This window comes from Odocoileus virginianus, chromosome 8, assembly GCF_023699985.2.
Source record: "Odocoileus virginianus isolate 20LAN1187 ecotype Illinois chromosome 8, Ovbor_1.2, whole genome shotgun sequence".
Lineage (NCBI taxonomy): Eukaryota > Metazoa > Chordata > Mammalia > Artiodactyla > Cervidae > Odocoileus > Odocoileus virginianus.
This window is the reverse complement of record NC_069681.1, coordinates 70563495-70588135: the sequence shown is the minus strand read 5'-3', so window position 1 is coordinate 70588135 and position 24641 is coordinate 70563495. Positions and strand designations below refer to the sequence as shown.

At 47.6% G+C, this 24641-nt stretch overlaps 2 protein-coding genes across 8 annotated transcripts in view; both read right to left on the bottom strand.

The window, feature by feature from the left end:
- Window positions 1-16890, bottom strand: part of IL17D (interleukin 17D) — a 32413-nt gene extending 15523 nt beyond the window's left edge. The window contains exons 1-2 of the mRNA XM_070471657.1: window positions 15216-16890; window positions 14488-14783 (exon numbers count right to left, since the gene is read on the bottom strand). Coding sequence (XP_070327758.1) covers window positions 14488-14783; window positions 15216-15230 — 311 coding nt within the window. The 5' untranslated portion in view covers window positions 15231-16890. The remainder of the gene's footprint in view (window positions 1-14487; window positions 14784-15215) is intronic.
- Window positions 16891-19700: 2810 nt separating this feature from the next.
- IFT88 (intraflagellar transport 88) overlaps window positions 19701-24641 on the bottom strand; it is a 63118-nt gene continuing 58177 nt past the window's right edge. For all 7 annotated transcript variants that reach the window (XM_070471649.1, XM_070471650.1, XM_070471651.1 and 4 more), the window contains 3 exons: window positions 23586-23652; window positions 20226-20336; window positions 19701-20007 (listed from right to left, as the gene is read on the bottom strand). In XM_070471649.1, coding sequence (XP_070327750.1) covers window positions 19886-20007; window positions 20226-20336; window positions 23586-23652 — 300 coding nt within the window. In that variant the 3' untranslated portion in view covers window positions 19701-19885. The remainder of the gene's footprint in view (window positions 20008-20225; window positions 20337-23585; window positions 23653-24641) is intronic.

The following is a 24641-nucleotide window of genomic DNA, read 5'->3' as shown; positions in this document are numbered from 1 at the left end:
CATTCAACATCACAGTAATCCAAGTCTATGCCCCAACCACTAATGGCGAAGCAGCTAAGTTGAACGGTTCTATGAAGATCTACAAGACCTTCTAGAACTAACACCAAAAAAAGATATCCTATTCATCATAGGGGACTGTAATGCAAAAGTAGAAACTCAAGAAATACCTGGAATAACAGGCAAGTTTGGCCTTGAGAGTACAAAATGAAGCAGGGCAAAGACTAACAAGATTCTGCCAAGAGATCGCGCTGATCATAGCAAGCACCCTTTTTCAACAACACAAGAGATGGCTTTATACTGGACATCACCAGATGGTCAATACCAAAATCAGACTCATTACAGTCAGCAAAAACAAGACCTTGAGTTGACTGTGACTCTTATCATCAGCTTCTCATAGCAAAACCACTAGGGAAAACCACTAGGCCCCAGTCAGGTACAACTTAAATCAAATCCCCTATGAATATGCAGTGGAAATAGGGAATAGATCCAAGGGATTAGATTTAGTAAACAGAATGCCAGAAGAACTATGGGCAGAGGTCCATATACTGTATAGGAGGCAGCAAACGAAACCATCCCAAAGAAGAAATGCAAGAAGGAAAGTGGTTCTCTGAGGAGAACCTCCTCTCTGAGGAGGCCTCACAAATAGAGGAAAGAAGAGAAGTAAAAAGCAAGGGAGAAAGGGAAAGGTACACCCAACTAAATGCAGAGTTCCAGAGAATAGCAAGGAGAGACAAGAAGGCCTTCTTCAATGCAAAGAAATAGAAGAAAACAACAGAAAGGGTAAGACTAGAGATCTCTTCAAGAAAGCTGGAAATATCAAAGGAACATTACATCCAAAGATAGGCACAGTAAGGGACAGAAACGGTAAAGACCTAATAGAAGCAGAAGTGATCAAGAGATGAAAAGAATACACAGAAAAACTGTACAAAAAGATCTTAATGACCCAAATAACCACGATGGTGTAGTCTCTCACTTGGAGCCAGACATTCTGGAGTGTGAAGTCAAGTGGGCCTTAGGAAGCACTGCTGCCAATAAAGCTAGTGGAGGTGACAGCATTCCAGAAGAGGTATTTAAAATCCTAAAAGGTGATGCCGTTAAAGTGCTGCACTCAATATGCTAGCAAATTTGGAAAACCTGGCAGTGGCCACACGACTGCAAAATGTCAATCCTCATCCCAATTCCCAAGAAGGGCAGTACTAAAGAATGTTCAAACCACTGGCAACTGCACTTATCTCCCATGCTAGTAAGGTAATGCTCAAAATCCTCCAAGCTGGGCTTCAGCATTAGTGAACTGAGAACTTCCAGATGTTCAAGCTGCGTTTAGAAAAGGCAGAGGAACCAGAGATCAAATTGCCAACATTCACTGGATCATGGAGAAAGCAAGGGAATTCCAGAAAAACATCTACCTCTGTTTCATAGACTATGCTAAATCCTTTGACTGTGTGGATCAAAACAAACTGGAAAACTTTTAAAGAGGTGGGAATACCAGACCATCTTACCTGTGTCCTGAGAAACCTGTATGCGGGTCAGGAAGCAACAGTTAGAACCCTGTATGGAACAACTGACTGGTTCAGGATTGAGAAGGAATACAACAAGGCTGTTTATTGTCACCCTGTTTATTTAACTTATACACAGAGCACATCATGTGAAATGCTGGGCTGTATGAGTTACAAGCCAGAATCAAAATGGCTAGGAGAAATATCAACAACCTCAGATATATGGATGATACCACTCTATTTGCAGAAAGTGATGAGGAACTAAAAGGAGCCTCTTGATGTGGGTGAAGGAGAAGAGTGAAAAAGCTGGCTTAAAACTCAGTATTAAAAAAACTAAGATCATGGCATCCAGTACCATCACTTCATGGCAAATAGAAGGGGAAAAAGTGGAAGCAGTGACAGATTTCCTCTGCTTGGGCTCTAAAATCATTGCAGATCTAAGATCACTTAAGACGGCAGCCCTGAAGTTAGAAGACGATTGCTTCTTGGCAGGAAAGCTATGAGAAACTGAGACACTGTGTTAAAAAGCAAAAACATCACTTTGTCAACAAAGGTCCATGTAGTCAAAGCTATGGTTTTTCCAGTGGTCATATATGGATGTGAGAGCTAGACAATAAAAGCACCAGAGAATTATTTCGAACTGTGGTGCTGGAAAAGATTCTTGAGCATTCCTTGGAATTAAGGAGATCAAACAAGCCCATCTTAAGGGAAATCAACCCTGAATACTCTTTGGAAGGGCTGATGCTGAAGCTGAAGCTCCAATACTTTGGCCACACATGCAAAAAGTTGACTCACTGGAAAAGACCCTGATGCTGGGAAACATTGAAAGCAAAAGGAGAGGAGGGTGATAGAGGATGAGATGTTTGGATGGCATCACTGAGTCAATGGACATGAACTTCGGCAAACTCTAGGAGATGGTGAGGCACAGGGAAGCCTGGTGTGCTGTAGTTATGGGGTTGCAAAGTGATGGACATGTGACTTGGTGACTGAACAACAGATAGCTCAATATCAAAAAACTGAACAATCCAACCACAAAATAAGCAGATTGACACAGACATTTCTCCAAAGAAGATATACAGACAGCTTAAAAAGCACATTTAAAAATGCTCAACATCACTAATTATTCAGTTCAGTTCAGTCGCTCAGTCATGTCCAACTCTTTGTGACCCCATGGACTGCAGCACGCCAGGCTTCCCTGTCCATCACCAACTCCCGGAGCTTCCTCAAACTCATATCCATCAAGTTGGTGATGCCATCCAACCATTTCATCCTCTGTCATCTCCTTCTCCTCCCGCCTTCAATCTTTCCCAGCATCAGGAGCATCAGGAATTATCATCTAATAATAACTAATTATTAACAAAATGCAAATTAAAACTACAATGAGATCTCATACTGGTCAGAATGTTCATCATCAAAAAAACTCTACAAATAATAAATCCTGGAGAGGGTGTGAAGAGGAGGGAACTCTCCTATACTGTTTGTGGGAATGTAAACTGGTGCAGCCACTATGGTGAACAGTATGGAGATTCCTTAAAAAACTAAAAATAGACCTACCGTATGACTCAGCAATCCCAATCCTGGGCACATATCTGGAGAAAAACACAATTCAAAAAGATACATGCACCCCAATGTTCATAGTGGCACTATTTACAACAGCCATGACATGGGAGCAACCTAGATGTCCATCAACAGATGAATGGATAAACGTGATGTGGTACATATATACAATGGAATATTGCTCAGTCATAAAAAAAGAATAAATAATGCCATTTACAGCAACATGGATGGACCTAGAAATTGCCATATTGAGTGAAGTCAGACAGAGAAAGACAAATATGATATCACTTATATGTGGAATCTTAAACAAAAAAAGGGTAGAAATGAACTTATTTACAAAACAGAAGTAGAGTCATGGAGGTAGAAAACAAACTTATGGTTACCGGAGGGAAAGGGTAGGGGGACAAATTGGGAAACAGATTGACATGTATATGCCACTACATATAAAATAGATAACAAGGACCCAGGACCTACTGTATGATACAGGGAACCCTACTCAGTATTTTGTAATAGCCTAAATAGGAAAAGAATCTGAGAAAGAATTGATAAATGTATATACATATATAAGTGAATCACTCTGCTGTACACAGACGAACACAACACTGTAAACCAACCACATGCTAATATGAAAAAGATTCAGATGCTTTGCCCACCACTGCCCTCCTCTAGCTTTTTTCAGGAGCTCGGCCATGATGGGGGAGCAGGAAGACTCCAAGCTCATGTCCTCTCACAAGCACACCAAAATGACAGATACTTACAGAGCAACTATTGATAACACAGACCAGAACCTACCAGGGAAGACCTTCTACAACTAAAGATGTAAAGAAGGAACAATGGTGAAACAAGCCGGAAGGGCTAAGTCACAGCACAGCCAAGGCCCACACCCCTGGGGGGCAGAGAGTGAGCAACCCACAAATGGGAGGACAACTACATTGCAGAGGTTCCCCCACTCAAGGAACAAGAGCTCTGAGCCCATTCCTGGCTCCCCAGCCTGGGGATCCTGAGCCAGGAAGACGAGCCCCTAGGATGTCTGGCTTTAAAGGCCACTAGGTCTTACATCAGGGCATCCCTGAGGGCCTGTGGCAGGTGCAGTAATCTGAGAGAAGCCCAGGTCAGCTCCCCTGCTGATCCTGGTGAGTTTCCCAGGATGCTGGCGACTGAAGCTCTGGGGGCCACAGTCATGGGCATGGCCATTCCTTGGAGTTCCTTCAACCACGTGGACAATGGCGCTGGCACACGCCACTGTGGATCCTCTCCAGTGCATCACCTGGCCCTGCCCTGGCCACCTTCTGAGGCCCCAGTACCGGGACTCCTCAAGCTAAACGGCTAACTGAGCAGAAACACAGCCCCACTTGCCAGCAGACAGGCTGCCCTAAGACCCCTGGGTCCACAGCCCCCCTAGACTCATCAGTGAGCCAGCAACCAAGCCCAGAACCCCTGGACCTGGCCGTGCCCTCAGGAGCAGTACCAGTCACCAGTGGGCTGACACCAGCTCTAGGGTCCTAGGGCCTGGCAGCCAGGGAGCCCAGGACCCAGCCCCCCGAACCCTGGGCCCCCACCAGCTCCAGGACCACGGAAGCCCCAAGGTCTGCCACAGCAGGACACAGCCCACCCAATGCCAGCTCTGAGATGCCTGGGCCCCTCAGCCAGCTTCCCCAACCCCCCCCCCCCCCGCCCCCAGCAGGCTGGCACCAGCCCAGGTCCCTAAGGCCCAGCACCATTGATCTGGGACCTGGCTCCACACATCACTAAACCAGCACTTGCCCCAGGCCCCACCCCAGGCTCCAGTTCCCCCTCCACCCCCAGGCCACCATGAGCTCTACATCTTGGACCCTCAGCAAGTCCGCCAGGATCCAGCATCACTCATCAGCAGGCCAGCACTGGCTCTGGGACACCCTGCAACCTGCAGGAGCTGTGTTAAGAACCCAGCCCCATCCCCCAGCAGCTGACACAAGATCCAGAAACACTGGCCCCAGAGCAGCCCACCTGGAATTGCTCCCCACCAAGCCTGCCATGGGCCAGCACTGTCCCTGGGACCCACAGGCCCTGCAGCCATCCTCCTTGTGGCCTAGCCCCACAATGGTTCCAGCAGCCTCCACACAAGACAAGGCCTAGTACCAGAGCCAACTGTACCAGGGCCCTGCAACACCTCCCAGACTACCCACAGTGGTCAGCCACCACAACAGAAAGACACAGGCAGCCCACATAGGGTTCACTACAACATATGGCTCTGGTGACCAGAGGGGACCTGTGTGCTACAAGAGGCCACTTCTCCAAGGTCAGGACACACAACCAACCTACCAGATACATGGAAATAAAAACAGCTAACTAGGCAAAATGAGGCAACAGTGGAACACGTTCCAAAGTGAGGAACAAGATAAGGACCCAGAAGCATTAGGTGAAATGGAGGCAGGCAATCGACTTAATAAGAGTTCAAGGTGGGACTTCCCTGGTGGTCCAGTGGTAAGAATCCACCTGCCAATGCAGGGGACGAGTTCAATCCCTGGTCAGGGAACTAAGATCCCACATGCCACACAGTGTGGCCAAAAAACAACAAAGAAGAAGGAATTTAAAAATACCTGGATACAAATGAAAACAGAAGGCCAATGATTCAAAATTGATGGGATGCAGCAAAAACAGTTCTAAAAAAAATAAGACAGGACACCATAAAACTCTAAGAAGAGAGCACAGGCAAAACATTATCACATAAGTCTTGCCAATGTGTTCTTAGGTTGGTCTGCCAAGGCAATAGAAATAAAAGCAAAAATATATAAATGGGACCTAATCAAACTTACAAGGTTTTACTTTTAAAATCCTTTTTCATTTTAAAAAGCTTTTAAATGAAAAGACTACCTACAAAAGGATTGGGAGAAAATATTTGCAAGTAATGCAACCAATAAGGGTTTAATTTCCAAAACACACAAATAGCTCATACAATTCAATAACAGAAAACTAAAATACCCATTTTAAAAAGTAGGCAGAACACCTTTAAAAGGCATTTTCCCAAAGAGGATATACAGATGGCCAAAAGGTACGTAAGAGATGCTCAACACTTCTGATTACTAGAGAAATGAAATCAAAACCACTCAGACCAGTCAGAATGGACATCATTAAAAAGCCTATGAATAACAAATGCTTGAGAGGATGTGGAAAAGATGGAACCCTCCTACACTGCTGGTGGGAATGTAAACTGGTGCAGCCACTGTGGAGAACAGTATGGAGGTTCCTTAGAACATTAAAAACAGAGCTATCATATGACCCAGTAATCCCACTCCTGGGCATATATCTGGAAAAAACAAAAACTCCAATTCTAAAAGATACATGCACCCCAATGTTCACTGCAGCACTATTTACAATATCCAGGACATGGAAGCAACATAGATTTCCATCAACAGATGAATGGATAAAGAAGATGTGGTACATATATACAATGGAACACTACTCAGCCATGAAAAACAATAAAATAATGTCATTTGCAGCAACATGAATGGACCAAGAGGCAATCATATGAAGTCAAGTCAGACAGAAAAGCAAATACCATATGATACCACTAAAATGTGGAATCCAAAATGTCACACAAATGAATTTATTTACAAAACAGAAAGAGACTCCCAGACACAGAAAATAAACCTGAGGTTACCAAAAAAGAAGGGGGAAGGATAGGTTAGGAGTTTGGGATTAGTAGATACACACTACAGTATATAAAATACATAAAAAACATAGCCCTACACTATAGCACAGGAACTATATTCAATATCCATAAGAAAACATAATGGAAAAGAATATGAATATATATATGTATACACACATATGTGTATGCACATTATATCTGAATCATTTTGCTATACACCAGACGCCAACACAACATTGTAATCAAAACTACACTTCAAGTAAAAATGAAAAAAAGGAGCTTCCCTGGTAGTCCAAGTGGTTAAGAATCTGCCGTGCAATGCAAGGGACACTGGTTCAATCCCTGGTCCAAGAAGATCCCACATGCCTTGGGGCAACTGAGCTCGTGTGCCACAATTAATGAGCCCAGGCTCTGGAGCCCAAGAGCTGAAACTCTTGAAGCCCACATGCCCGTGATCCACAACAAGAGAAGCCACTGCAATGAGAAGCCCTCACACCACAACCAGAGAGCAGCCCCTGCTTGCTGGAGCTGGCAGCTGGAGAAAGCCCTCATGTAGCAAAGAAAAGCCAACATAGTAAAAAATAAATATAAAATAAATAAAAAAATACCTAAGGGCATTTGAACAAAAAGTATGAAGACTATTTCAATAAGTATTTTTTAAAATTTAAAAAAAAAAACAGTTCTAAGAGGGAAGTTTATAGTGATACACACTCAAGAAAGAAAAACTCAAAACAACCTAAACTCGCACCTAAATGAAATAGAAAAAATAAGAACAAAACCCAAAGTTAATAGAAGGAAAGATAAAATCAGAGCAGAAATAAATGAAATTGAGACAATAATAAATAAGAAAATAAAAAGATCAATAAAACTAAGAGTTGGTCCTTTGAAAAGATAAAGTTGATAAGTCTTTATCCAGAGTCATCAAAAGAGATTTTGGTTAAAACCAAAAATGAAAAAGGAAAAGTTAACAATTGATGCCACAGAAACACAAAGGATCATAAAAGACTATTACAAACAACTGTATATCAATAAAATAGCAAAACTAGAAGAAATGGACAAATTTCTAGAAATCTACAATCTCCCAAGACTTAACAAGAAATAGAAAATATGAACAGACCAATTACCAGTAATAAAATTGAATCAATAATTTTAAAAAATACCCAACAAACAAAAGTGCAGAATCAGATGGCTTCATGGGTGAATTTCAGCAAACATTTAGAGAAGAGTTGATCATTCTGAAGACTATTAAAAAAAAAGAAAAGAAAAGAAAAACAGAGGGAAGAATGCATCTGAACTCATTCTACAAGGCCAGAATCACCTTGATACCAAAACTAGACAAGGATATCATACAAAAAAGAAAATTACAGGTCAACATCACTTGATGAACACATGCAAAAATCCTCAACAAAATATTACCACACTAATTTCAATAATACACTAAAAGGACCATACACCATGATCAAGTAGGATTTATCCCAGGGACGCAAGGATTTTTTTCAGTATCAATAAATCAATCAGTGTGATACACCACACTGACCAACTGAAGAATAAAAACCATACGATCATTTCAATAGATGCAGGAAAAAGCTTTGGATAAAATTCAAAATCCATTTATGATTAAAAAAAAAAGAAAAACTCTCCAGTCCTGGATATAGAGGGAACATACCTCCACATATACTGAGAAAAACGGAGCTGGAAGAATCATATTCCCTGACTTCAGACTATACTACAAAGCTACAGTAGTCAAAACAGTATGGTGCTGGCACAAAAAAAGACATAGTAGCTCAGACAGGATAGAAAGCCCGGTAATAAACCCACATACCTATGATCAATTAATCTACAACAAAGGAGGCAAGAATAAGCAATGATAAAAAATAGTCTCTTCAGTAAGTGCTGGGAAAACTGGACAGTTGCATATAAAAGAATGAAATCAGAACATTCTCTAACCTCATACACAAAAATAAGCTCAAAATGGATTAAAGACCTAAATGTAGGGCTGGATACTATAATATTCTTAAGAAAAAAACATAGGCAGAACCCTTGTTGATATAAACTGCAGCAAGATCTTTTTGAATCCACCTCCTAGAGTAGTGGACATAAAAACAAAAACAAACAAATGGGACCGAATTAAACTTAAAAGCTTTTGTACAGCAAAGGAAACCATAAACAAAATGAAAAGACAACCCATTGAATGGCAGAAAACATTTGCAAATGATGCGACCAACAAGGGATTCTACCTCCAAAATACACAAACAGTTCTGCTGCTGCTAAGTCACTTCAGTTGTGTCTGACTCTGTGCGACCCCGTAGATGTCAGCCCACCAGGCTCCCCCATCTCCGGGATTCTCCAGGCAAGAACACTGGAGTGGATTGCCGTTTCCTTCTCCAATGCATGAAAGTAAAAAAGTGAAAGTGAAGTCACTCAGTTGTGTCCGACTCTCGGCGACCCCATGGACTGCAGCCTCCCAGGCTCCTCCATCCATGGGATTTTCCAGGCAAGAGTACTGGAGTGGGGTGCCATTGCCTTCTCCGACACACAGTTCAGGCAGCTCAATACCAAAAAAGAAAAAAAAAAAAAAAACCAACCCAATCAAAAAATGAGCAGAAGATCTAAATGGACATTTCTCCAAAGAAGACATACAGATGGGCAAAAAGCACATTAAAAAATGTTCAACATCACTACTTATTAGAGAAATGCAAATCAAAACTACAATGAGGCATCACCTCACACTCATAAGAACAGCCATCTATAAAAAAGTCAACCAACAATAAATGCTAGAGGAGATGTGGAGAGAAGGGAACACTCCTACACTGCTGGAGGGAATGCAAATTGGTGCAGCCACTATGGAAAACAGTATGCAGGAAACAGAGCTAACATCTGATCCTGCAATCCCACTCCTGGGCATATACCCTGTAAAAAAAACATGATTTGAAATAATACATGCACCCCAATGTTCATTGCAGCACTATTTACAATAGCTGAAACATGAAAGCCACCTAAATGTCCATCAACAGATGAACGGGTAAAGATGTGGTAATATACACAATGGAATATTACTCAACCATAAAAGAGAATGAAATAAAGCTACTTGCAGCAACATGGATGAACCTAGAGATTACCATACTGAGTGAAGTAAGACAGAGAGAGACAAATATATGATACCCCGTATATGGGAAAATCCAAAAAAATGTAAAATGAACTTATTTACAAAACAGAAATAGAGTCACAGATGTAGAAAACAAACTTATGGTTACCGGGGGAAAGTGGGAGGATATATGTGTACACACACACACACACACACACACACACACACACACACACACACACACACCCCTGAATCATTTTACGGTACACCTGGAGCACTACATTGTAAATTAACTATACTTCAATTAAAAAATAAAATGAAAAAAATAGAACTCCCACCTCTAAAACAGAGAGTTGACTTTCTTAAAAATGTGGAAAAATAAAATTCAAGACAGAAAGAAAGAAAACAAGAATGCCCACTCTCACTACTTTCATTCAACATACTACTATTGGAAGTCCTAGCCATGGCAATCGGAAGAAAAAGAAAAGGGATCCAAATTGGAAAGGAAGTAAAACTGTCATTGTTTGCAGATGACATGATACTATACATAGAAAATCCTAAAGATGCCTCCAGAAAACTGTTACAGCTCATAAATGAATTCAGTAAATTTGTAGACAACAAAATTAATATAGAGAAATCCATTGCATTTCTATACATTCACAACTAAAGATCAGTCTGAACATTGACATAAATCATAGTGATATTTTTTCAATTCTTTTCTTAAGACAAAGGAAATGAAAGCAAAAATAAATAAATTTACAAGCTTTTGCACAGCAAAGAAAACTAATGACAAAGTCAAAAGTCAGTCTACTGAATGGGAGAAGATATTTGCAATTGTTAAAACCAATAACTATTATCAAAAATATACAAACAGCTCATACAACTCAATATAAAAAAAAAACAATTTAAAAAGAAGACTTGAATACACATTTTTCCAAAGAAGATATATAGATGACCAACAAGCACACGAAAAGATGCTCAACACTGCTAATCAGGGAAGTGCAAATCAAAACCACAAAGAGCTATCACCTCATTCATGTCAGAATGGCTATCATCAAAAAGATCACAAAAATCAAATGCTGGTGAGGATGTGGAGTAAAGGGAACCCTTGTGCACTGTAGGTCGGAGTGTAAATTGGTGCATCCTCTATGGAAAATTGTGCGCGTTCCTCAAAAAAACAAAAATAGGGCCTCACTGTCAGCTCAGTGGTAAACAATGGTGGTAAACTGGTGTCAAACAGGAGACAACCAGTTTGATCCCTGGTCCAGGAAGGTCCCACATGCCTCGGAACCACTGAGCCCATGCACCACAGCAACTGAACCTGTGTTCTAGAGCCTGGGGGCCGCAATCCCTGAAGCCCACGTGCCCTAGAGCCTGTGCTCTGCAACAAGAGAAGTCACCGCAATGAGAAACCTGCATTTCAGAAACTGAAACTAGAGAGTAGCCCCTGTTCACTACAACTACAGAAGAAAGCCTGCACAGCAACAGAGGCCCAGCACGGCCAAAAATAAAATAAATAATTTTTTAAAAACTAGAACTGTTATACCATATGATCCAGCAATTCCACTCCTGGATATAAATCCAGAAAAAATGAAAAAAGACACATGTACCCCAAAATTCATAGCAACGTTGTTTACAACAGCCAAGACATGGAAGCAACCCAGGTGTCCATCAACAAGCAAATGGATAAAGACATAGTAAATATATATAAGGGAACATTAGCCACAGAAAAAGAATGAAATTTTGCCACTTGCAGAATTGTGGACAGATCTGGAGGGTATTATTCAGGAAAAGACAAACACTGTTACCCTTTTGTATGTGGCATCTTAAAAAAACAGAAAAGAAGCAATAAAACAAAACAGAAACAGAGAGCAAACAAGTGGCTGGTTGCCAATGGCGAGAGGAAATCACGGAAAGACAGGGTAGGGATTTGAAACTGTCATAGTTACTCCCCAACTCTCTTCCATGGAAGCTGGACCAGTCACACCAACACTGTGTTGGGAGACTCTTTCCCCTCACACACCTGCAGCCCCGCCTGATGAATGCCCCACCAGGAAAGTTCTCTCGGTACAACACTACACCTGAAGGCAAGGTCTGTCCAGGACAGTCCATGGCCTCTGTCATCCTTTCATCACATCTTTTTCTTGGTTTGTAAGCACTCTTTATAAAACAAGCTCTTTGTCACATGGATTTTGCACCATATTTTCTTCCAGTTTGCCCTTGTATTTTTTTTTCAATTTTGCCAAGAAGAAATGGCATATTATTATGCAATTAAATGTATCGCTCTCCTCTTTTGTGACTCTGGGGGTCTCTTGTGTATGTCCTTTGTTGCTCAGCTGTGTCCAACACTGCCACTCCGTGGACTGTTGCCCAACAGGCTCCTCTGTCCATAGGATTCTCCAGCCAAGAATACTGGACAGGGTTGCCATTCCCTCCTTCAGGGGATCTTGCAGACCAAAGGATGGAACCCAGGTCTCTGGTACTGGCTAGCAGATTCACCATCACTTAGCAACCAGGGAAGCCCACTGGGGGTCTGGAAACTACTAAACAGGCCTTCTCCACTCAAGAGTATGAATATAACTTACTGCTCTTTATGTGTTTTTGTGGTTTTATTCTTCACACTTAAGTCTTTGAGTCATCTGGAACTTATTTTCATACAGGGGTGAGATCCAATTGCATCTTTTCCAAGCTGGTTACCCAGTCCTAACACTATTTATCGAATGACCTGTCTCTCCCCTAAAGACACTGAAAGCTACCTTATAGTCCACGTTTCTATTTCAAAGCCGACCTTATTCACCTAAAGTGGTCCTTTCTGGTCTGGCAAGTAGTGGCTTCCTCATCCAGTACCCTTTGTTCTAGCCTTAACCACCACTCTGAGTCTGAGCTGACTCCACACAAGTAAGGCCACTATTTTGCTCAAGACCTGCCAGGCAAGAACACCTAATAAGCCGACCCCACCACTCACAGCTTAGAATAGGTTCCTGGCTGCCAAGTGCACGACTTTTTCTAATCTTCCCAGGAACTCGGGAGGTTGGGAGGCGATCTGAGGGCGGGGCAGAGAGGGGTCCCCCAGCAGCCAGCCACCTGCAGCCCAGGCCCCGCCCAGAAGCCAACCCCCTGCAGAGGGTGGGGCCAACCGCCACGTGAGTGCTCACGAGACGCATGAAAACCACGCAGGTGTAACTCCTGCTCCTTACCAGCACCCGGGACACTGGCTGCTGTTCTCAACAATCATCTCTCCCCTCCGAGGCCTCCCCCTCTGCACCGAGGACTCCCCTGGGGAGACAGGGGCTCGGTCTACACACACACACCCTCATGCCCCCAGCCCCCAGTCTCAGGGATAAGAACCAGCAGGCCCAGCTCTGAAAACTCATCTCCTCGTGCTGCTGCTAGAAGACACCAATGCAAGCCAGTTGCATGGCAAACAGGCCCCTCATGGTCCCGTGGTCCCCGGGCCTCAGGGGCCTGGGAAGCAGCTACGCGCCTGCAGAGAGGAGTGTGTTGTCCACGATGACACGTGGCACACCAAGGCTGTACAGGAGGATACAGGAAGAGGGGCCTGACAAGAACCCACCCTCTGGGGCCCTGGGCGTGGTGGGAGGAGGGAAGGCAGAGACCAAGGCCAGGATGAGTCCCGGGAGCAACAGACGGAGCAGAAACGGGGAGCAAGGGGAGGCGGGAAGGTGGGGCAAAGACCAGGGAAGCAGCCTGGGGTTCTTCACAGGTTCCCTGCACACAAACCCCAGCGTGGACGTCTGTCCTGAGCCCCTACCTCCCGCAGTAACCATCTTCACTCAACCCGGTCAGTTTCACTTCCTGAAGCAACCCTGTTCAAACTGGTCCTGCTTCACCTCCTCTACGCCCCGGTTCGAGTGTCCTTGTTCTCTTCCAGTTTACCCTGCTGGAGGACAGCTTCCTTGATTGAAAAACACCCTCAAAGATAAATGTCAACTTTGCAACCCTGCTAAAGTCAAACCCAGGCCTGCGCTCCCACCACACACATGCACACCCGCACAAACACACATACACACAGGCCTGGGTCCCTCACTCTCCTCCTTTCCTCTGGGTCACCCCTTCCCTTTCTTGAGGCTTCGGAGTGAAGGCTCCCACCTTCTGCAGTCTGACTATGAGTGCCTTGGTACGGGGATGGCAAGGAAAGAAGGGGACAGTCACACGTGGGCTGAGGACACTCCAGCCACACTGGCCCTGTCTGCACGCTGCTCCTTTCCTCCGAGATGACCGACCTCTTGAGAAGCCACGTAAAGACTCCCTACCTCCAAAGTGCCCGGGGCGCATCCTCACCCCGACAACCACCGCACGCTCAGCTCCACTCTCCTCCCGCCTCGGTTACTCTCTGGTGACCCCCACCGCCCCTCCCGTTTGGCCATGGGCGAGAAAACTCAGAAGATGCACTACGGAGATCCAATGCCCAGCTGTCCCTGGATGGGCACAGGCACCCGGAAAACATCTGCAAGACCCGCACGGGCCGCCCGTGCAAAGCTCTGTAACAAAAGCCCACCCGGCTCGGTCCCCCGTGGACTCCACTTAACCACGTACCTGGCAAAGAGCAGGTGCTCAAGAAACCCTGGGGCGTCTGGCAGAACGACGAGTTCCCCAGAGGACGCGGTCCCCTCGGAGGAAGGTGCAGGGCCTCTGCGGGAAGGCCTGCTCCGGGTCCAGACCCCTGGCGCCCCCCGCCCTCCCGGCGCCCCGCTCACCTGTAGGCCCAGGGCGACACGCTGCGCAGGTTGGTGGGCGGCCGGAAGCGGCGGTCGGCGGGCCTGCCCCCGGCCGGGCAGCTGGCGTTGCGCGCCTGCTCGCGCGGGCCCAGCTGCAGCGTGTGGTGGAAGGCGCCGAGCACGCCGGCCGCCAGTCGCCCGTACAGCTGCTCCAGGAGCTCCTCGGGCCGGTCCGTGCAGCCCCGCGCCCGTGCTGGCCGCCGGCCCGCCTTCGGGGCGCCCCCCGCCCGGCCCGGCGACAGCGCCAGCAGGACACCGGCTACCAACGCCCAGACCTGCGGGACAGGCCGCGCTCAGCGCCGCGCGCAGGAGGGGCCGTACCCCGGCCTCCCGCGTCCCCCGCCCCGGGTCCCCGCCCCGCGCCCTCCACCTCTGGGGCCCCGTCCCGCGCCCCCGCCCGGAGGATGGGTGCGGACCACGCCGGGCCCCGCGCGCCCTCCCCGCCCGTGCGTCGCCCTCGGGGACCCCGCGGCCCTGCTCCGCGCCGGCCCACGCGCCCCCCGCCGCCGCCGCCCCGAGCCGGGGTCCGCGCGGAGCACGGGTGTGCGGTGCGCGTGTGCGTGTGCCGGCCGGGCTGCTGCGCCGCCGGCTGCGAGTGCCTATGACAGCGCCCGGGCCCCTCGGCGGCCCCCGCGTGTCCGAGGCGCGCGGGCCCCACGAGCCGCCCGGGCCCGGGACTGAGCTGGGCGCTTGCGCCGCGCACTCACTGGCGGCCCCAGCATCGCCGCGAAGTGGCTCCGGTGGTCGCGGCGGCGCGGACACGTCCGAGCGGAGCCGCGCGGCGCGGCGCGAGCGGAAGGAGGCGCCTCGGCTGGAAGGGAAGTCAGCGGGTCCGGCCGCGCGGGAAGAGCCCCGGGACGACGGGCACCTGGAGAGGAGCGCGCGGGCCTGGAGGCAGCCTGTCTCACCACGCCTTCCTGAGGGACTGGAGACTGAGTGTTCCGAACCGGGTGGGGGAGCGGCCGTTTGTCCTTCCCCCAAACGCCCAGGAAACGGCCCTTCTCTGCACCCACCCCCGCCCCCCAGCAGCTCAGAAAACCGAGCACCAAACACCCGACCCAGGCTGCCCTTTTGTGGCTGGAAACCGGCACCTCTGGGCGCGCCGGTGTCTGGACGCCTGCTCCTGAAGCCGGGACTCTAAGCGAGAGCAGTGGTGTGAAATAAGACCGATACTTTGTAAATAAAGACAATGTACTTACCTCGAGGGATTCTATTTCAAGAACAAGCAAACATGCTCGCTCATTCTATAAATCTACCTTAATGCTTTTAGGCGGCGGCCTGGTGAATACGGTCATTTCACAGCCGTCATACTTCGCCAATAAAAACAAAAGAATGATAAGAGCTGAAAGGTTTCCAAAGGTACAGAAAATACACAATTTATGATTCCTTAAACGGTTTCTAGTTTTGGTATTTGCCTTGTAAATCACTGGTGAAACCACATTTCAGTTATGCTGTGTAGAAAAACAACACTTTTGTATGCCTTGAATACCCTATAACTGAAGAGGAATCGCCCTATTTACTGCTAAAAAGCCCACAGAAATTGCCAATTTAAGCAATTAACAGCTTGGTGAGTAAGCGTTCGTTTTGAGGTTACTTTTTTTTGACTAGTAGGTAAATTGTGTTCTTTGTTTCCTTTCTGGTAAAATGGAAATAAACATATCAATGCACAAACATACTGTTTGTGGTTTTTTTCCCCCAATTTGGTAAAGGTGTGGGAATACTTTGAAAGGTTAGGCAGTACAGACCAGACTGTTCCCTCTGCATTATTCAACGAAATACCTTCCACTGTCTGATAACTCAGTAACTTCTCTCTCCTCCCTTGTTACTTAGAAACGAAAATATTTACTTTCCAACAGTTTTCATTTTGTGAAAGATCATAAACACTGAATATGCTCGCCCACTTGATAGAACATACAATTCATCTTTTCGATACTAAACAAAGTCGAGAAATTCTCTTCTAATAGGTGCAAAATCCAGTAGTCAGTACCCTCAGCTCAGAACATACTTATGAAGTGAACATATTTATGAAATAAACATGTTAACAATTCAAATCCCATCCTAAGACAAGTGAGATAATGGGAAGGAAGTTCTCAAAAGCCAAGCTCCTCATCTAGGCACTCAGAGCTGCTGTGGGGGCAGCTGTTTCCACTCACCTTCCTGGGTCAGGGCAGACCAAAACTCTTTCCCTCCTGTGAAAGTCAGTGCCTCTTCCTCTGCCGTCTCCTCTGTCAGCACCTGGATGTCCCACCCCTGCTCCTCACTCCCCACCTTGGACACCCGAGGAGTCATCCAAAACTGGCCTCCAAGTGGCTACCCCGGCTCCACCCACTGTTCCCCATCAGGTCTCAGGTCCTGGAGCATGTGGCGGCCCCCCCGCCCCTTGCACACACCCCTCATCCCCCACCTTCAGGTGTGATCACTGTGGATACCGGTTCCCAGTTTGGCCTGTGACTCACCTCAGGCACTAGCACTTTCTTCCCTCACTTTCTGCAATTCTCTGATCTCTGACCCTGCCTCTTCACCACTGCCCCCCCATCCCAACGAGTCCTGGTGTCCTCCCCCCAACGTTCGACAGTTACCCCAGTCCCTTGATCCTTTTTAGCTGCTATGTTCAGTTCACACAGCTGGCTGACCACACACAGCTGTCTATGCCACATACCTGAGGCCTCCACCCACACCCCTGTGCATCACACTTCTGGACTCACAGTCACTTTTCCCAAGACGACTAACTTCCACATCCGTCCTCGGATCTCTGCCCTCCTTCACCTCCATGTCCCGGGCTCTACACACTTCTTAGTCGTGCTGCTTCCAGCCCTCCTGTGACCTAACACCCACAATTTTCTGCTGTTCTCCCCTGGAAATTAGAGCAGCAGCCCTGACCTGGGGTGACCAACGGCCTTCCCCCTGGATCGCCCACCTCCGTAAAAGGCAACACCAACAGCCACTCAGCTCCTCAGCCGCAAAAGTGGCCATCAGCCTCCCTTCTGGGTTTCCCTCACTAGGACTCTGGGTGTGCCTTTCTCTTACTTGTCAGGGTTGGACTAAACTGTTAACATGTTTATTTCTTTAAGTATGTAGTGTTGTTTAGTCGCTCAGTTGTGTCCAATTCTTTGCAACCCCCTCCTCTGTCCATGGATTCTCCAGGCAAGAACACTGGAGTGGGTTGCCAGTTTCTTCGCCAGAGGATCTTCCTGATCCAGGGATTGAACCCAAGTCTCCTGCACGGACACGCTCCACCTCCTAAACATGGGCTCAAATGGACCAATCCCAACGGCTTTCACTGCCAGAACAAGGCCTGCCCGGTGACCTCTCACCCAGGCCTCTCCCCCATCCCCCTGACACCAATGGGGTCACTGGTTCTAGAAGTTAAATCAAGTCACATCACTCACCTTCCTCTCTGCTGTTGCTAGAAAAAGACCCACTCCTGCTTCCCTGGTGGATAGCAGCCCCTTGCCCGCTCCCGAGCACACTGTACCCACCACACCGATGGCCCCAGACGCTCTAGCTCTCTGCCCCCAACATCCCCAGACCCCCCTGCTTGTGGGTTAGCATCTGCTCCTCCTGCCCAGGGCATTGCTGCCTGAGAATCATCACCTGATGCTGATACAAACGCCCCTCCCAGAGGAGTTCCCAAATCATCTCCTCCACCATCAGCACTCTCTGGATGTGCCTTCATTTCATCTTCTAACTGCCCTCACCAGAGCTGTGGTGTTCCCAGTAGTCATGTATGGATGTGAGAGCTGGACCATAAAGAAGGCGGAGCGCTGAAGAACAGATGCTTTTGAACTGTGGTGTTGGAGAAGACTCTTGAAATCCAACCAGTCAATCCTGAAGGAAATCAGTCCTGAATATTCATTGGAAGGACTGATGCTGAAGCTGAAACTCCATTATTTTGGCCACCTGATGCAAAGAACTGACTTATTGGAAAAGATCCTGATGCTGACAAAGATTGGGGGCAGGAGGAGAAGGGGGTGACAGAGGATAAGATGGTTGGATGTCATCACCAACTCAACGGACATGAGTTTGAGTAAACTCCAGGAGCTGGTGATGGAGAGGGAAGCCTGGCATGCTGCAGTCCATGGGGTCATAGAGTCAGACACGACTGAGCAACTGAACAACAACTGCCCTACAGCTCACTGAAACTACATTCACTATCTGTCTCCCTGGCCAGAATCTAAGCTCTTTAAGGACTGGGTGTTGCTCTCTTGGTCATGACTGTGTCCTCAGAATATCGCATACACCAGACATCTCATGTATTTGCTGAACAGCTGCCCCATCAGGTCATGACCTTTTTCGGGAGCAAGGAATGTGCTCTAATTAGGTGTTTCTCTCCTGCACCTAACAGAAGTGTGCATGTGGCAGAAACAAGCTAAGATGAGACGGATGGGCCCTCCTCTCTCATGAGGTATTACAGACAAGCCACTTCTCCTGACTGCCCACCAATGCAACTCTGCAAGACACGGCCAACCAGTCAGGTGCACTGCTGAGGATGCAGGCAGGCCTGGCCTTGACCCCACACCCAGAGTCCTGATGGGGAAGCCCCCTTGATGCTGCCATTGCTTGGGTGGTTGGTGCTACAAGGCTGCAGGAGGAGGCGACTACAGAAAAGATTGAGAGGCTCAAGACCTGGTATTTCCTGTCAATACACCTTCCTGCCTTCAAGACACAACTGCTTCACTAGTGCTGGAGCCTCCGCCAGGCAAAACTTCCAAACTCAGTCCCCAAACGCCAAGCAAGCTTGCTTGAACAACAACTCATCAAGGGAATATCCGAGCACAGTATTTTTCAAGCCACAAACCATTAAGTCAATATAGTGCTTTCACTACTAACACTGTCTAAGAAATTACAGAAAAGAGCAGCACATACCTCAGTGATTAGTGATACTTACCTGGGTGTGGGTGCCAGGTAGTGCTGCAAGATTTACTTCTTGTCCGTATTTCATTGTTACTGTTATTTAGTCACTCAGTTGTGTCCGATTCTTTGTGACCCCCTCCTCTGTCCATGGATTCTCCAGGCAAGAATACTGGAGTGGGTTGCCAGTTCCATCTCCAGAGGATCTTCCTGATCCAGGGATCAGACCTGTCTCCTGCCTTGCAGGCAGATTCTCTACCACTGAGCCACTAGTGAAGAAGATTTACTTCCTACTGTGGATCAATGTTTTCAAAAGGGTAAGTCAGTCGCTGGCCTAAGTGTTATTTTCACATGTTTTTATTCCATTAAAAACAAAACCTAAACCCCAAATTCACAGAACAGAATATACTTATTAAAAGTTTTGACTGTGCAAAATTAAAGTTTGGATATTTAATTCAAAGTTCAACATGAATATAATCTTGTAAGGTGACTTCTTTCCTTTAATAAATAACACATTAAAATTGTACTATTCCGGAAGCAAATCATCTCCTAACTCTTCATCAGCAAAATCATCCTCGTCCATTCTCTTTTTGGCTGCAGTTTTAGGTCTTTCTATTTGAGGACCAAGCGGATCCACATAGGAGGCGTCTGGGTTTCAGAGCAGATGGTGACATTAGAGGGACAGGAAAAACAGCAAATGTAGAACCAGTTAGACTTGTTGTCAACAGTGAGCAACCCAAAGTGAACAGGAACGCCTTCCAAGTCACAAGAAGCTTTGTCTGTGTTGCAGAAACTCCTACCGACCCCCAGGGGCATGAGTCTGTCCCTCCACCATCCCGGCAGACCCATGGGCCAGGGGCACTCACCTGGCTCCTTGTTGCTGCTGCTCTCATAAGGCTCGTCTGTGCCAGGCAGTGCTCGGAGCTGGGCACTCAGTCGCTCGCCTTTGCCGCCAGCACTACAGTTCTGGCCACTGTCTGGAAACGGAAACAACAGGTGTTGAACATGCCGTGGGAACATCACACTGCATTATCTTACAGTATAGTTATCTGCCAAAAAACAGGCTGGTTGTTTCATCTGACAGCCAATTTCCAAGGGATGTAATTCTCGTCTTCTGAAATTTCTAAGAAATCCCATGGTGAAATCCCAAGTAGAAATCTCATACTATAGTGAGAGCATCACTTGAGTAGTCTTTACATGGCTCAGGTCCCACCGGGTGCTGGAGACACTGGCGAAGGTCCCCCAGCTTGGGGGGAGGGGCTGGGCCATCAGCTGTGTGCAGCCTGGGAGCCACCACAGCCTCACAGACTCAGTGGGCTAGGAGGCCAAAGACTCTCACTGCATGACCATGGGTTTGGTGGAAAAGTGGCAGCAGTGACCTCTCACCTACACAAGGTCGTTCCCGTAAGACACAGCAGTGGTTTTCTGGGTGTGGCCCTGGGACCACCACAGCTGGAACCTGGTCAGAAACACAAAGTCCCAGGCCCATCACTGGCCAGCTCAGAGAGGCTGGGGTTGGGTCTGTTTAAACCAGCCTTCCCAGTGACTCTGATACATGGTAAAACCTGAGGACCCCTCATAAGGAAGGGTACTGAGGTTTATAAAACAAATTATTGAGAAATAAGGCTACAATGAGACCAGTCTGACACACAAAAAAGAACCATTTTCAAAGGCCCTCAAACATTTCAGAAAGAGCCATTTTGTAGAAACTATTAATTCTGATTATATGTTCCCTATGGTCCTCTCATAAATAATCAGAATTATTTGTATAAAATGGTCCTCTCTCCTAAGCAGCACTTTAAAAACCCAGTTGTAGGCATGGCATTTATTTCAACACACTACACTTAAACCAGCTCAGGTCTGGCCTCAACTGGACTCATGAAAAAAACCCTTTCCCCTTTGTGAACTGTGATTCTCACCCAGACAGAAACGCCAGAGATGTACACGCTGAGATGTGAACGTACATCACTGGGTCTCCCAGGGCAGAAGTGGAAGTGGTAGGACTGGGCACCCTTTAACACACAGGCTGTGCTGGCAAGTGCAGGGAGGGGACACTGCTGAGGGTGGGCCGTGTCCACGGAGGCCCCATGGTGCTGTGGGAGGGGCCCCGAAGGTGAAGTGGGAGGAAGTCAGGTGGTGCCACAGCCTGGTGGACTCAGACCCCAAAGCCAGGGAGAGCCTGGCCCCAGGCCTGAGAGAACTGGAGGGGGGGTGTTGACAGGCAGGCTCCGGAACAGTGTGGGGGCGCTGGGAGGAGGTGGGGCCATCAGCGATGACAGGAAACCAGGAACAAAAAGGCAAGTGTTAGGAGAGAGCAGCAAGAGAGCCGGGTGCTGCCCCAGGGCCAGGCCCTGATACCTGGCCCATCGGGAAGCCCAGCTTCAGCTTCCAGAAGCTCGTTTGTGCACCACGACTGCCTGTTTGTGTTGGGCTGACATGAGCTGGACGACAGAAGGGAAAATTTGCTAAGAAATAGCAGCAGCGGCAGCAGGAAGGCCCCCAGGAGGCCCCTCTCCACACAGCCTTGGCCCTCCTCAGCCTGAGGCAGCATCCCAGGGCCTGGGGACACTCTCTAGGGCTGGACACTGTCCTCCAGGCTCTGGTTCAGCTTCACCATCTCTCAGGACACCTGGCTAGGGGGGACGGAGCTTCCAAAGTGGACTTTAAATGTGAGGTGGGGCCTCAGCCACACCGCACAATCCCATGATGACCCGGGAAGGTGGTTTGGTGGTGGGTTTGGGAGGAACCGGTTGCTCACTCTGAACTGAGCATTTCTGGAGGGAAGTGTAGGATCCTGAACTTCAGTAAAGAACTGATGTTCCCCTAGGGTTATTCCTTAAAGGAACACCCAATTCAAATGCGCTCACAGCCTGGGAACCTGCCTCCTAAGAGAAGGGGAGTGGGAGGAGAGGGCTGCTGGGGCCCTTTCTAGGCTCTTCTCATGGATGCACAGGCTGGTCCACAACTTCCCAGATGCTGAGAACTGTTGGTGCACGCAGGCCCACATTCCTCATCTACAAGCCCAATTCTAAACGGCGCTAAAGCAGGTTTCTGGGGGGAAACATGGCTTCATGTCAAGAATAAAACCTGCCTTGGCCTGAAGCAATCCCAGGCCATTATTTATCCTCAGTGTGAACATTCCTGTTTCACTAAAGTAATGAGATATCACCTGACACTGAGGTGATCCCCAGGGGTATTACATAGCTGGGGTTCCCCTGGAGCAGTGGGGCTGCCCCTCGGGGCATCCAGGCGCCCTGCTGCCTGCAGTGGCTGCACACACCTGAGGAGCAAAGCCCCGCCCTCAAGGAGTGGCCGTCCGGGCCACGGCCCCACTCCGCCAGGCAGCGCCCACAGTAGATCAGGGCTCGTGGGTCCTTCCAAGTCGATCCTGACTTCCTTGAGGGCAAAGGCCCCGTCTCATGTCGTTGGCACCCAGAATGCAGCCAACAGTAATGAAGGAATGAAAGGAAGACCTCCCTGAGCTGCAGGCCAGGCCTGCATGCGTTGTGTCCCCTGGACCACAAGCAGACAACAGGATGAAGTCAGTCCTGTGTGCATGGTGGGGCTAAGTGTGGACACAACTTGGATCTCAATCTAGCACTTGGTTTTCTAATTAGTTTCCTTAAAACCACCCAACTTCCCCTAAATATAACTTCTACTACACCCTGAAATAGAGAAAGAAGGTGGATTCTGTTGACAGGGAGAAGGGGGAGGAAAACATAACAAATTTTAAGTAACGATGTCACAAGCAGTCACAGAGCAGGAACTCAGGAGCAGCCCAAAGCAACAGGGTTTGCGTGGCTGGTCCAGAGGCATGCTGCTCAGTGCCCAGGCTGGCACCACTTCTGCACTGAGGTGCAGCAGTCCGTCAGCATCCTGTGAGACCCCTCCTAACAACATCCATCTGAACACCATGACACAGCAAACCTCACTGGTATGGACGCCTACAATGATCTACCCAACATGACCGTTTACTCATCAATCAGCAGAAACAGGGCTGGTTATTTAACAATTAACACCTGCAAACACCTGTTCGTAATACAGCAGGCTGATGCTTAGAAAAGTAACTTAAAGTAAGTGAGGTAAGTGACTAAAAGTGAAAGTAAGTGAGGTTTGCTGTATATAAAAAAACAAACAGGATGTTTCTGGATTGTTTCAAGGGGCTTCCAGAAGCCAGTGCACTAGGATCTGCCGACCCTGGCCTCTCCAGGGTCAGGGACACTCACCACTGCCTGCACTCCCATCTCTCCGGCCGCGGGGACACCCGCTGCTGTCCCGACCAGACTTGATGCGCTAGAGCAAGAAGACCACATGTTAACAAGGACACGCTGGACATAAGTCCTGCTTCAGTGAAAAGAATAGATGATAACCTGCAGGGACCACCATAACCAAGCATTGATTTATTGTTAAAACACAGCCCCCACACCTGACTGGTCCTGCCTCCCAGGCTGGGTTCACGTGACCTGCCCTGGAGCCGGCCCCACAGGAGGAAGGACCGGCTGTCCTGGAAATGAAGTGGGAAACCTGGAGACCCCAGTCCCACTACACACACGGATGGCACTGGCCTTTATAGGGCAGGGTCACCCATGCTTCTGCAGGTAACTTAAAAACCAAGTACTTCCCAGATGTGAAAGCTCAGGTCTTAAACACAGCAGCTAAAGAGGTGGAAGGAGAAGGGGACTTGAGAGTGGGCTGTTTCTGCTTTAGCCCCATATGACAACACTGGACCAGAACTGTTTCAGGAGGAAAAGGACAGCAGGGCTTTGAAATTCACTGTTCCACAGTAAAGGCACTATTAAATCTCAAAGGACACCTAAGGTCTGCCCAACAGTCTACTTTCCTAGATGTAAAGCACACGTAAGTCATAAGAATTATCTCCAAACTGTGACATTCTCAGGTTTCTTTCTGAATCTTACGGTTATTCTGTGTTTTGCCCAAGTTAGAATTTTTGAATTAACACTGGAGTGCCTCCAGCACTGTCAGTTTCTTGTACATATAAAGGTTCATTGAGAGAAAACAGTACTCAGTGAATAGAAACAGACAGTGTTGGACAACTATTTACAACTGAATTTTCTCAACAAAGGTTGATATCTTATTTAGATCTTTAATATCATGAACATAATTCCATAAATAACTCAAAGGACACATTATTTACACCCTCAAACCCGACAACTCTCCAATTTATTTATAAATTATCAGGTTATTGACAATATAGTCTGCTAGGAAGAAGAAAACACTTTTTTTCCCATAATCCAAGACTCAAGTCTGTACAATGAAACACT